The 14,718-nt window shown below is 36.7% G+C and overlaps 1 protein-coding gene across 1 annotated transcript in view; it reads left to right on the top strand.

Moving 5' to 3' along the window:
* LOC140235950 (DNA damage-regulated autophagy modulator protein 2-like) overlaps positions 1 to 14,718 on the top strand; it is a 58,841-nt gene that overhangs the window by 19,968 nt on the left and 24,155 nt on the right. The window contains exons 3-4 of the mRNA XM_072315944.1: positions 8,540 to 8,607; positions 9,258 to 9,415. Coding sequence (XP_072172045.1) covers positions 8,540 to 8,607; positions 9,258 to 9,415 — 226 coding nt within the window. The remainder of the gene's footprint in view (positions 1 to 8,539; positions 8,608 to 9,257; positions 9,416 to 14,718) is intronic.

The raw sequence follows: 14,718 nt of genomic DNA, 5'->3' as shown, positions 1-14,718 counted from the left end.
TTTTCAGGGGTTAGATAAACGCAACTGTGTTTCCAAACGTGTTTAGAATCGGCGTTTTGAAACGCCTTTCAAAGGGCGTTTTGAAATGCGTTTGAGACCACGATCGCCGTTTTGTGAGTAGATAAACGCAATGCCGTTTTGAAACGTGTTTATATCTCAAGGTCAAATCCCAGCTGTTTCCGGTTTTGTTCTCTACCATTATTTGTTCGCGGTTGACCTTTACTTCCCAGGTCGAACGGCGCAAAGTAGCTGCACAGTGACAAAACTCGAATTGCGAGTGTATGATGGTTAGATAAACGCGGCAACCCCAGAATAACGTTTCAAACCATGTTCGCAAACACCATTCCAAACGTGTTTTGAAACGTTATTCTCTCTCTAAAGTTAGATAAATGCAGCGTAAAACGAAGAAATGTTAGTAGCTGTCAGACCTCTTTTCTCACATCATCTGCTCCAGATTACCAAGAGTTGTATTGATGTCATGAACAAATGGTATTGACCTTTGACCTTTAAAGGTCCTGTTTACCTTCGGGAGCAGTGATTTAAACAATGTTCAAGATATCACTTTTGATGCTTATGTGTAGGTCAGTAGTACTGTATCACAAAACATCCTACCATATACAATTTTTGCAATAAAGCCCAAAATATAAGGAGATATCACTATTTTTATCATTAAACCATAACTGTAGACGGTTTAGTCTAGAAACATTTTTATTATAACTATTGTTCACATTTTGTATATTTAATAATAATCTTAACATCGACTATACTGGTTCAAATTTTTACATTGGTTGTGTCTATCCCTATCTCACATTCTAGAACTATTTTGAAGCACTAATGCTGGGTTTTTGTTTCAACTGCAAATGGTAAATTATGCCTTTAACTTTCAGAGAGAGCTTTTTTGGGGTGGCCTTCCATCTAATGTCCAAATAACAGCTAGGTCAGTCAATTTGGGTACTACGGTCAGTTTGGATTAAGAGCAAGTGAGACTGGATTGTAAGAGTGATTTGTAGAAGGTAGAAGAGGGCAGACCAGTTAGTATGGTAATGTCTTGTATCAACACCGTTTCATTTCTGGTAATCTTTGCAAAATTTAAATAAAACAATGCCCCTTCATGTAGAGGTTAAGAAATCCATGCAGTAGGCTAACAAGAGATCAGTGTGAACACAGGTACACTTAACTCTGGTTTTAGATCAAGGAAAGTCAAGTCAAACTTCAAATTTACTGCCACATATGTTACCAATTATCCCTCATTTCCTTCAAAATTTTCAGTGTTATTGCCAACTAATGGCATAACCTTCTGAGGCAGTATCCCTCATTTGGCAGAAGTTACTTTACTCATTGTTAAAAAGTAATTCACATTCCTCAACACCTTGCATAGTGAAAATAGCCATGACTACAACAGGATGTTGGCTCCGATATCTTTAAAGTTATTTCGTTTTGTAGCAATATATGAATAGTTTGTTTGCAAAAACCGATAAGTCCATATTTGCCAAATGGAGATATTTGCGATTAAAGGTCAAGAAAAATAAAGAGAATAATAAGAAAATTTTGCTTCTTTTGACCATAACTTCAAAAATATACCTTTATATGTAGTGACCAATATATCATTTAAAAGGTATTATTTTGTACTTTATGACAGAGGCCGTACTTCAAAATCTTCAAAAATGGACTTATCGGTTTTTACAAACAAACTCTTCATATACTGTAGAATGCCAATATGTCAATTACAATTTCAAAAAAAAAAAAAGCAGTTGAGAGGGGATGTTGGAATAAGAGAAAAAGTGTTCCAGGAAAAGGTCTGGCTCTCCGAGTTTGACAATTAAGTAAACTGTCAAATGTTAACTTAAGGAGTCTGAAGTTGGACAACCCAGCAAAATTCAGAATGTGATATATCTTACACTATTGTCAGATAAGGTAGTGCTCTGACCATTGGCAGAAGATGACCAAACCTTCCCATTGACTCCATGTCAAAAGATGAGATAATCCTCCCTTGTTTCCCCTAAAGAAGAGAAGGGAAACCCTCCCTTGTTCTTCCAATAGAAGAGGAGGTAACTCTTTCCATGTCAGAAGAGGAAGTAACCTTCCTTTGTTGCTTAAACAGAAGAGGACTGTGTGAGATAACCTTGCTTCTCCACCACAGGAGGAGCCAACCCTCCCTTGTTCCCCTGTCAGAAGAGGTGTTAAACTTCACTTTTACCTCATGTCAGAAGAAGCAGTAACCCTCCCTTGTTACTTCAGCAGATGAGGAGGTAACCCTGCCGTGTTTCTGCATCAGTAGAAAGGGTAACCTGCTATTGTCCTTGTGTGTCTGAAGAGAAGGTTACCTTACCTGGTCATGTGGCTGCTAATGTGATGGCTGTATAGTGAACCAGGATATTATGACAGGATCTCTACTCAATGAGTTGGACATAATCCTAGGAAGGATGTGCTAAAGAGCTTCCCAGTTTGCAGGACTTTTTTTCCCTCCCTGGGAATGGTTGAGAGAGGTGAATGCGGCCTTGGGGTGTATCACATGAGACAAACATTAAAATGAAAGTACAGTGGGTTGGTAACAACTTAACATTTGATTTCTTTCTAGGGAAGATGATAGTCACTGCTCATGAATAAAGCTTGGACTTCTTTCAAAATGCCACATGGTACAGTTTCCTTTCCATTCTGGAGACTCTGAAAATGAAATCTGACTGATTGAAAGAAATTAGACATGTAAGAGCAACAATTTACTGAGAAGTGCTGCAAAATCATAATATCAACCAAGCAGGCATAATCAATGTTTGAAAACTACTCAGTCACAGATTCCTCTTTCTTTTTGGTTAAAACAAAAGAAATCAAAAGAAAAAAGGGGGTGTTGCGTGCTTCCACCTTTAATTTTGTACAGGCACCTCCCCTTCATGGAATTCCTGGATCTGCCCCTGATACTTATGGGAGTTTTAGAAGGTTTTTATTGATTATATCTGTATTGTGAAAGACAATAATATATTTTCTACACCATATTACTACAATGTTTCAAGTTGCTAACACATTGGAATGAAATGGAAGAAAGATGTACAATGAAATATCAAAATAGAGGAAAGGATAGAGCAGAGAAAATAAAACAGATACAATTTTGAGAATTATTCACACAACCAGCGCTATATAAATACCAATATTGTATTGTATTGTAACCATTCAGAAGTTATCAGTTATCAGTTAAAACATGTGAGTACATTTGTAGGTAGATTAAAAGCAGAATGCAGTAGAAAGGATTAAAAAAAAAAAGCTTTGAAAAGCGCACTTGAAGAAGCTTTTCCAGTGAAAGGATTTTAAGTTGATAGCTGAACATTTGAACATTGCCTAGTCTGAAAGGGGTAAGAGTGAATGAGGTACTGGAGGGGTGCATGGATGTAGCTGTCACTTCATGCGTGTCCACCTGCTACATTTGGAACCCTAAGAGGTCTTCTCTGTCTGTTACCATACCAACAACCAATAGGGCAGGCTTTGTCATTTCTTGTACTGGTCAGGATTATTTTATATTCACGTCTAGCCAGATATCATGATTCATGTGGAATTTGACTTGAAGAGTTGGCATGCCAAGTTAGCTGCATGTCTGTTGTAAGAGATAAGTTGTATGGCTAGTGTTTTACTCAAGCTGTTTGGCATTGTTTGGGACAAGCTATGTGGCTAGTGTTTAGGGCAAGGTAACACCAGTGTTTTCGACAACTTTCATGTCTAGTGTTTGGGGTAAGTTGATTGACTGGTGTTTGGGATAAACTGTGTATAAGATTATGTGCTGTTTGGGAAAAGCTGTATATCTAGTATTTGAGGTTAGATGTTTGGCTGTTAGTCTTGAAAACCGGAAAAGTGATTCCTTAGTTCAACGTTCAGAGTTGGATGTTATTGTTTTATATATCACATGACCTTCTTAGTGTTGAATTAGTCAACATGTGAATAGGACCAACAGTCACATATATAACAGACTTTTAGAAAGTTATAACTTAGATTAATGTTTGCTTTGTTGGTGCCTCTATTGCCTTTATTTTAAACAAATATCATAGGTAATTGTCTTTTCTTTCATTATCATTTTTAAGTGTTCATGTTCGATATGAGTGACTACTTGACCATGCTAGGGGTTAATCTGCACAACTTTTAGTTTGTACTTAATGCATTTGGGGGGGGGGGAAGTAGGGGCTGAGCATTATACATGCTGCTGTTTTCCTTAAAAATACAGTAAAAAAACAACAATTGTAGGCCACTCATACCTTCATAATCATTTGTTTTAAAGTGACCTTGTGCTTCTATGATCTATGTCCATTCATGATTACTTGAGAGGGGTAGAGGGAAACAAGAGTGCCACGCTGTCAGTAACTCATACACCCTTAGCTGCCTCAGGTTATAGAAGGCTAACCTCAGCTTCTAATAGCCAAATAAGGAAATGAAAAGATTTGCTGAGATTAGGAGTCCAACTTGCTGAAACCATCAAGGAAATTGCTTCATAGAGTGTGAATTCACTGTGGTGAAACAGCAGAATAATGAATGTAATGGACATCTATTCAACAACAGAAATATGAAAGAGATGAAAGTTTAGTGCCATATCCTGTAGCTATGATTGATGAATTAACTCTCAGGAAAGTCAGAAAAAACCTACTCACCACACACACCAAGGGATGGGATTCTCATTTAACCCATTGAGGGACAGGCTGATTTTGATGGAACACACATTTCCCATAGACACCTGCCAAGTGTACTTGGGACTAGTCTTCAACGTGTTAATAGATATTATGAATGGACTAGGAATAAGTGACAGAATTGGCCCTTGATATATGGCCTTTACAGATGTTGATCCTTTAAAATAATTTTCTTTGTTTATCATAGAAAACACCATGCCTGGTTAAAAGAAACAAAGAAACAAACAATCAAACAAAACAATGCAAACCTGTTTATTGCATTGCCAGGTCCCTTTATCCTGGCTAGTAGATCTCTGTTGTGTCATTTCTGGTAGACAATACCAGAGAGATATGGGACTGAAATGTGTTTCAAAGTTAAGAAGGATAGGCCTAAAGAAACACGTGTGCATAGTAGTTGTATTCATTGATATGCTGTCAGGTAGCTTCATGCATGTTGATGTATTGCCTGTGTAGCCATAATAAAAGTTACTTTTCATATATGGCATTAGTTGAGAGATTACAGGACAGATGATATGCTCTCTCAATTTCACTGTAAAGCAAGAAATATTCATGGCATGAAATTTTTGTGAATTGTCTGTGGCATTTGATGCATATAGTGTAAACAAGAACTTTCATGTGCATTTTAATTTTAGAATTTAAAATTCTTTCAAAATTTTATGGTTGTACTGTATTCTAGATATACAATGATCATTGAAGTACTTGAATCAGTAAAGAGTTAAGAAAGTCATCTTATGTTATGATTCTTACAGTTAGCATGGTTTGAGGCAGCACTAGCAGGCAGCTAATTAGAAGAAAATATTACAATGCACAGGTCATGGTTTCGATATAATAGTTACAAATTAATTATGACCTTTTAATTCAAAATTATATGAAAGTTACAATCAGCATCCAGAGAAAGAAGCAGGTGTTTTCCATCAGGTGCAATTTGGTGAATACTTCAAAAAGGCCTTAGCAGAGTTGGTTATTTCTGTCTTTAGATTTGTCAGTATTAATTACACTTTCCCTAAAGCATTTTTGTAATAGATGTTCCATACCTGAAGTTTGTATAGTCACATAATTTAGAATCAGTTAACATGAAGAAGCAAAATACATACCTTTCCTTCTGTATACCACCAGTAATCCACTCAGCTGGCAAACAGCTGGCTGCTCACACTGCTGGATAACCATTAGGAGTTAGGGGGATTTCCTAGCTAGAATTTTAGGTCAATGACAAATATAAGCCATTTCATGGTGACAATTTTATTTATAAACAGACCTCTTAGGTCAGTTATGGCTTTAGTGTTTGATCCATGATCTGCCTCTGTGGAATGATTTTCTTTCACCCTGTAAACTCATAGTCAGATGGTCAAATGGCAAGGATCTCATAGGATTTTGAAACAATGAGTTACCTGCATTTCAAATTACAAGTGTGCAGGAATATTGTTGATGTTCATAAAGCACCACTTGCTATTCTGACCTATTTTGATATGCAGGTCATTGGATAAGACAACCCATTACATGGATTTGATTATATGTGAAAGAAAGTTGTAATGAGTAATTGTGATATTTTTAAATTTATGTGCATAACTAACTTTCTTATTTTCCCTTTTTCCATGCACAATGCTTTCACAAAATAAATTATTTCATTTTTTATTTCATGTCATTTATTTTCCATTTCCAGCAAAAAAAAAGTCATACACAATTATTAAAAAAAAATGTCATTTTCTGAATACAAAGTGGTTCAAACATTTACATGAGCACATGAATTGTTATGATTAGATAACAAACTTTAACAAACTCATATGAAATTAGTTAATGTAATTAAATTAGTTTTATCAAATAATGAGTAGTATGTTGCTAAAAAGCTTAGGTTATATATTATGGTCCCCTCAGAACAAGATGAAATATAAACAACCATTTCTGCATATAAGGAAAAAAAAAAAGTAAGAATGAAAAGCATGCTTTGAATGTGCTGCATTCAGAAAACACTGAAGTAAATGGGGGGGGGGGGGGGGAGACAGAAACATACCATGAACAGTGAACAATGACCAGTTGTTCATTGTGTCCAAAAGTTGAATCCTATTATTTGAAAGACATGGACTGCACTCTTTCAGCTTGTATAAAATCATATCTGCCTGTCTAACACCACTTTAGTTAGACAGGGGGATATACTTTGTTTACATCTTATAAATCTGTCTCTGGGGTTTGTCAAGCCATAGATCTAAATAGTTTTGATGTGAACTTGACAATGACACAGTGCATTTGATCAATCTTGTCTCTGAGTATGATACTTTCTCACAGATCTAACACAGGTTCCCGTCATCAATTTATAAAGTTTCACCTGTAAAAAATGTCGCTAAATTCACTTCTGTCACTTTCTTCCATTTTTGAGAGAGGAATGCACTGTTTAAAGTATAGCAATGTGTTCATGTTAGTGTGGTTCACTTTGATTCATTGTAGTCTTGAGGATAGTACCTCATTATTATATCAACTCATTGTGCACATTGTGGCTATTAATCCAAGCTGGAGTGAATGAACTGATGCTTGTCATGACATTCCTAATCTGTACATCTTAAGAGCAAATCTTATCATTTCTTGGTCTCTGTCAGCTATCCGTCTGGATATTCTTATTTAGATCACATGACATGTAAAATGGTTTGAATTACAAACAGAAATGCATGTCAATATCATTCCAAGTCAGTTTTCAAAGAAGAATGTTTGCAGGAATCTTTGGTTGACTTCATCTTCATGTAGCAGGAAAAATATCCCTCTCTCATGCTATACTCCACCCCATTCCCAGCATGCTCTCTGTTTCCTGTGAGCATAAACAGTGTTCAGTGAGACAATAAGAGTTGGCTCCATTCCAGATTTGAATAGATTTCTATAATTTTTTTTTTCTTCACCGAGCCTGATTCACTCCCTGTGTCACTCTGCAGCGTTTCCCTTTTTTCCCCATATTTCACTGTGACATGTTGTTTGTGATTTCCTTGTTTATGACCCAAAATTCTGAATTTCGAAGCACCAGATGTTAGGATGGATGTTGATATTTAAAGAGAAGTACTTCCACACCGTCATAACTCATATTTTGCTCACCAGAGGGAGACTTATGGTGTTTAGTTTGATATTCCAATATTGTTTGTAAAAATAATTTTCGTTTACAGGGGTTAGTCTTGTGGTTGTCCACTTATAAGTAAAGGATTTAAAAGAATGTTATGCAAAATGACATGCCAAGTGGTGATTTTTTTTTCTTTATTTCCTTTATTTCTTTTTTACTTTAATCTGTGCTCAAACCCAACTGTACGCTATGCATTTTTACTGGTCAAGGATAGTCAATTAGGCAAAAATTAACACAAATAATGTAGATTGACATTGCATTCCAGAGATTTTTTTTTTTTTTTTTTTTTTTTTTTTTACAGCAATGAATTCAGATTCCTGGTTCATACTGTATTTTTTTTTTTTCACTCAGTTTAGATGATAATTAAGTTGTCATTTTGATTTCAATTTCAAGTTATTTTTTTTTTTGTTTTCTTAACATCAGTTGATCAATACCAGTGACCTTATGGCCTTTGTTATCTCTTAAGTCTGTTCTTACCAGAATGGCAAAGTGAAAACATATTTCATTCAGAGAGAAGCATACTGTAGCAGAAACACAAGTACATGACATATAAAGCTTTTAATTTGTGCCTTTGTTTGGTTGTTTCACTCTGATGCTAGTCATGTGACCATTAAAGGTGACAATCAATCAGATAATACAGAGTATGACTGAACTGGTTATGGGTAGGCCTACATGCATTTGCAGTGTCATGTTAGTCACAGTCAGCTTTTAATGCCCATGGTGTGTGTTACTTTATATTTCTGAGACTAATATCTTTCTCTCTCTTTTTATTCTTCTAATACAGTGATGCTGGCATGCACTACCCTGAGAGCAGTATCTTCAGTCTTTGTATGGATGTCGTGGTGGCATTGTGTAAGTATCACCAAAATTGGTCTTGTGTTGCATCTGATACATTGTGAACAAGTGACAGATAGTATATTTGTTATTGTATATATCTTTCCATTTATGTTACCTAATCTTATCACTTGTACTCTCCAGTGAAGGGAGGTTCATCTATAGCCTAGTCAGTTGAACCTATTTCGTTGTTGTTGCTGAATTGATTGCTTTCATTTTGTTAATTTGTATTCGTCGTTTGTCGTGATTTATTTACAGGGGTACTTTTTATTGGTGAGTATGTAGATATCATGTATGGTGCATTTTGAAAGAGAATAGGACTGACTGGCCTGATTTACCCAATATGTCTTTTGAAGCTCATTTGGTTCTTTCAGGGATTTAAATTCTGACCAGTTACACTATTTATGGCAACCACTCCGCCAAATGGTGATTATCATGAAATGATATATTTGTGGAGATAAGCAAATGGTTTATTTCTGATGTTGTTTAGTTTAGGTTTAAACAAAGAAGATGAATGATGGAGTTGTAAACTGAATGGTGGATGGTGTATACAGATCATTGATTTTAATGAATTTGTGCTTTGAAATGGCTGTAGAAAATGCATATGAATTATATTGTGTGTAAAGTTTGACTCTATCACCTGCTTTCTTTTCGTTATTATTTTCTAGTGACAGCCACCATAGTTGTGCGCTACTTGCTGTTATCAGACAGTGTACCCAAACACCCTGAGAGGCTTCCACAGCTCAGGTTCATGCGAGTCAATAAGTCCTCCCTCGTTCTTGGTTGTCTCTCTGCTGTGGGTCTTGCAATTTTATCCAATTTTCCAGTAAGTATGCTAATATATAGACATGCAAAATATTACTTCAGAACGTAGGATCATTTATCTGGGCTAAAAATCTGCATTTCTGAATGATCCCAAAGATTTGCAGTGGGCATACCTAGAATATGGATTGCAATACATGAGATGTACACAGACATTAACCCATTGAGGACGCATTTCCCATAGACACCTGTCCGAGTATACTCCGGACTCGTCCTCATCGGGTTAAAAAGAAGGTAACCTGACAATGGTATGAAGCCATTTCTAGGTGAGTCAAAACCTATATTGACATATGTATAGGGACAGAACAGAAATGTCTGCTTTTGCATTATATCACAATCTGACTTAACCCGTTGAGGACGAGTCCCGAGTATACTCGGGCAGGTGTCTATGGGAAATGCGTGTTGTAGCAAAATCAAACCGTCCTCAACGGGTTAAAAGGAAATTTAACCCAAATACATAAATATGGATTTAGTGAATGCTGAAGCATTGATATTGCATATCAGTAAAGATTCAATATATTTCATTTTTCTAATGTAATGAAAGAGCATTGGATTTTCCTCTTTCAGCAAGAAGGGGAATTAAATTACCTCCATCAAATGCCAGTAAAAAGTTAAAGGAATACACATTTTTCATAAAAAACTCAATTTGTAGAATTTTCAGTATGTTGCCCTTCCATGACATCACAACATTGATGTAGTCTTCTTTATGTCCAGCATTGACAGTACACTGGGCCGAATGCATAAAACAAGCAATTGCTTGTAAGCAATTGCTTCAAGCAAAAGCACAAGCTTGTCTAGCAAAAGGTTTAGCTCAAGCAATTGCTTAAATCCATATGCATAACCTTTTGCCAGTGCTTATACCTTTTGCTTGTCCCGCACAAGCAATTGCTTGCGTTTTCAACAAAAGGAACGTCACGCCTGTGCGAACACAAGAACAAAGGGGAGTGTGGCAGCATGCATTTGAAAGGGCATGTGTGTGCAGAAACATTTCCTGACATAGCAGAAGAGCTATGAAATGACACTCATAAATGCACACACAGACGCACACACACACAACTATACACACACTCGTATTACTGGCTGATTCCCATCACTGCTTACAATAGCCCGCATCTGCCAGATCGCACGTGGAGAGACGTCTCCTTGCTCTCCACCGAAGTGAGACATCCTACCTGTTTTTCATCAAATTTTGCGTGCTAACCACTGGACATTCCCGTTGTTGAATTGAAACATTTCTTACTCTACTTAAGAGTAATTTCTTGTAGATTTATACCACTCCTTCACAATTGTTGTCTTTCTTCCATGAATATGAAAATGATACTTAAAAGGGAACGTCCCAGATAAGCAAAAGCTCAAGCTCATTTTACAGAGCTTGGAAAATCGTAAGCAATTGGTAGCAAGAACTAGCAAAAGGTATGTTTTATGCATACGTTTTTAAGCAAATGCTTGGTCTCTAAGCAATTGCTTGCGGACAGCAAGCAATTGCTTGTACTTGCTAGCAAGAGCTTCTGCTCGCAAACAATTGCTTGTTTTTATGCATACGGATTCGAGTAAAAGGCTAGCACAAGCAATTGCTAGCGTTTATGCATCCTGCCCATTAACCAAAACTCTAAAATTTCATATTTTTGAATGAATTGTCTGATTTTCCTCAAACTTTACTTATATCTACTACCTATGCTTCTGCATTCACTGTAAGAACATGTAAGTTTTAGCTCAATATTCTTCTTTAAAGGGAACTACCAGGCAAAGTCTCTGAGTGTATATTACAGATGCACTATTCATTAACCCATTGAAGATGGACTGATTTTCCTACAACACACATTTCCCATAGACACCTGCCCGAGTATACTCGAGACTCATCCTTTAACATATATCACATTCACAACTACAATCTCATCTCAGAAATTCTTACAGTCAAAAAAAGGAAAAAACAAATTTGTGCAATCATTTGCTAGATTGATGTTCAGTATAGTCATGTGAGAAATATTGGTCCATGGCTGGTCCTACATGCAGCCAGTAGAAGCCATCATACAAAGCAACAGTGACTCTCTGACATTATTGGCCCTTTGTGTTTGATCATGCAATATGAAGCCAGAGCAGGCTACTGCAGTTTGGCCACTGTCAAAGCTTCTGTGTAGAATGTCTTCATGTATTACCCCCTCCCCCCCCCCCCCAAAAAAAAAAAAGAAAGAAAGAAAGAAAAAAAAGACAACACATCAACAACAACATTATTAGATTTATTTCATTCATTATTTTGCCATCCTGTCCTTCCTCTGAAAAAAAAGAAATTATATTAAACAAACAAATAAAAAGTAACTTGCTGTGAGTAAGCCAAGAAGGCTACAATTATCTACACTGGACTCTGAAGACATGCTGGTTTATGATTCACAGTGCGCAGGGTTCTCAGTTCCTGCATCTGTTTGGAATTACTCCATGGTTTCACTGACTCAGTAGACCAGACCACTTGTCGCTTGTCATCAAGTTGAAGAAAGCTTAAGAACAGTTGCCATGGTGATGTAGAATTAGAGTGAAAGGGCAGAAGTAGTTGAAAATGTTTCTCCCTGAACCTGATGAGAGTTGTCTTGATTTCCTGAGGATGCTAGAGCCAAGTTTGACAGGAGTTGGCAAAACTTGCTGGACTTTGGAAGATCAAACTCTCCCAATGGTTCCTTCCCCTTTTCTCTCCTCCTGTCTTCTATGAATCTTCAATGAATATCTACATAACAGGCTTTTCAACGTTATAATCATGCACATGTCTAGCATCGTGCTAAATTTCCTTACACTCATCTAATCTGAAGATTGCTTTTTACAGAGAGGAATTTATTTCTGAAGATTGTTTATGCCAAGACAAAGAATCATTTTCACTGTCACACCTTTAATTGCTTATCCTTTTACAGAGTCTGGTAGCTACTTTCCGTGGTTCTCCATACACACACTCACAGAGGGTTATAGAGCAATAGTTCCATTTGAAATGTTGTCTTTGTTCACTGAGAAGTTGAAGGCATTGGGGAAAATGCCATAAAGTAGCTGTTTTGAAAATGATTTATGCCATTTGAGTGAAAGCAAAATTGTTATTGAGATGCAGCTCAGGTTTTTTTCTTTTGCTAATCTAGACCAATAATAGGAAGTATGTTAGGGTTCAAATAAAACCTTGATGGGGATTTCAAAGGCAGTCATTTTTGGTTTTTTTGGGGGGAAAATGTGCCAAGAGTTGTCTTCTGGGTGGGAGTCCATTTCTGCCCTTTACAGCATCAGCCCTCTCCTGGTCTCAAGAGAGACAGGTTGACAAGACAATGAAGTTACCATAGGATTTGGCTGGAGGCACAGAAGTGCAGTGACATGGTATGTTGAGATTGGCCAAGTTTAGAGATGAAAGGGGCAGTCATCCAATTTTTGCTTCAGTTCTTCCTAGAAAAAATTTGATTGGAGGGGACAGAATGACAGCAACTTGTAGATCTCATAACAGATGACAAAAGAGAAAGGTAAACAGGAACAGCACCAACTGTGATGAAAGAAGATTCTAGGTTGAAACTATAATGACAAAAATATTGATGTGATGTGTGATGATAGAAAACCTGGACAACTCTCTTTAACTGTTTTTTTCTTCTTTTTTCTACAGTTGCAAAGTGCAAATATACAGCCTGCTGTTTTGACATGACTAAACTTTCTCTGTATTAGACCAAGATTACCATTTGAGAGAATTTTTTGTAAAATCCACAATAAAAATATTTAAGGGAATAATGTGACTCAGAGTGGCAGAAGTTTATCTTGAGTCATTCTATACTAAGATATCAAATAGATCTCAGTTGAAAAAAAAAAAAGTTTAGTGACATTCTTTGAGCAGGTCACTGACAAATTTATGAGATAGTAACATCATCACCTCAAAATCTTGACATGTGATAGTAACATCATCACCTCAAAATCTTGACATGTGATAATAACCTATATTGATGTTTCATGAAAGCATGAATTATTACAAATCTAAAGTCTGATTGTAATGGCATCTTTGCTGTCCTGTTTTGTTTGATTTTACTTTGGTCATTGAAGAGCAATGAGTGAACCAGTCCTTTAAGTGAATGGGAAAGACTGCTTTCAAAACACTTGGTTAGATTTCACTTCTGTTCCAGCTGCCAGTAGAAGAGTAAATCAGAACAGGATATGAAAGTGTACCTCCACTCTTAGCCTGCGAACCACAAAGAGAAAAAAATGTGTGTGTCAATGATTATTTCAGGTTTCTGATAGTTATTATGGGTCAATGTGTGAGGTTGACGCTCTTATTGTCTGTTTTCCTCTTCTAATGAAACATCTGTGTGTGTGTGTGTGTGTGTGTGTGTGTGTGTGTGTGGGTGGGGGGGGGGGGGGGATTTAGAGCTTTTGGAACGACACTTCTTTCCTCATAAAATGCCTGACATCTTTGTGATTAATTTTGGCATGCTGTATTTCAACTGTGTACAAAAATTAATTAGTTTATTATCAAGCTGTTTTTTTTTTTCTCTCACCATCCACCGTGCTCACCCCAGAAGGGGATCTCCCTTCCCTCTCTCTCTCTCTTTCTCTCTTCAGGTGTTTCATATCCCTAAATTCCCTGACATAGATAAATAGATAGATAGATAGATTGATGGCGCAGGGTTCGAAATTGGCAATGGTCCGCTGGCCATTTGCCACCTGAAATCACGTCGGACTAGCTACAAATCATAAAATTCTGAAGTTACTAGTCCGCCTGGCTAGCCAAAATATTGCTTCAGTGTCAAAATTGATTCTAAGTAGTCCGCCTGGCTAGTTAAAAAAAAGGTTAAGTGTGACCCCTGATAATGGATGGATGGATGGATAGATGGATAGATACATAGATAACTAGATAGATAAGTATAGGCCTAGATAGATAGATAGATAGATAGATAGATAGATAGGTAGGTAGTATATAGATAGATAGATAGATAAGTAGATTAGATAGATAGATAGATAGATTGATAGATAGATATAGAGATAGATGGATAGATAGATATAGAGATGAATAGATAGATAGGGAGAGAGAGAGAGAGAGAGAGAGAGAGAGAGAGAGAGAAGGAGAGAGAATCCTGGAGTGCCTTGAAATTTTACAACCAGCGTGTACCATTAGTCGATCATAATGATTCAGTGCATTGGTAATATTATTTTTGTGTCGGAGTACTGCTTAGAACATAATGTATCTGGTCATGGTTTGATACAAAGTGTAGAATATTCTGATGAATAGTGTAAAGCAAGATATTTTCGAAACGTGAAATTTTCACGGATTGGAGCCGACAGCCTTTTTTGAGGCATGAAATTTTC

Source organism: Diadema setosum, chromosome 12, assembly GCF_964275005.1.
Source record: "Diadema setosum chromosome 12, eeDiaSeto1, whole genome shotgun sequence".
Lineage (NCBI taxonomy): Eukaryota > Metazoa > Echinodermata > Echinoidea > Diadematoida > Diadematidae > Diadema > Diadema setosum.
Note: the sequence above shows the minus strand (reverse complement) of the source record. Positions and strands in the feature narration are given on the sequence as shown.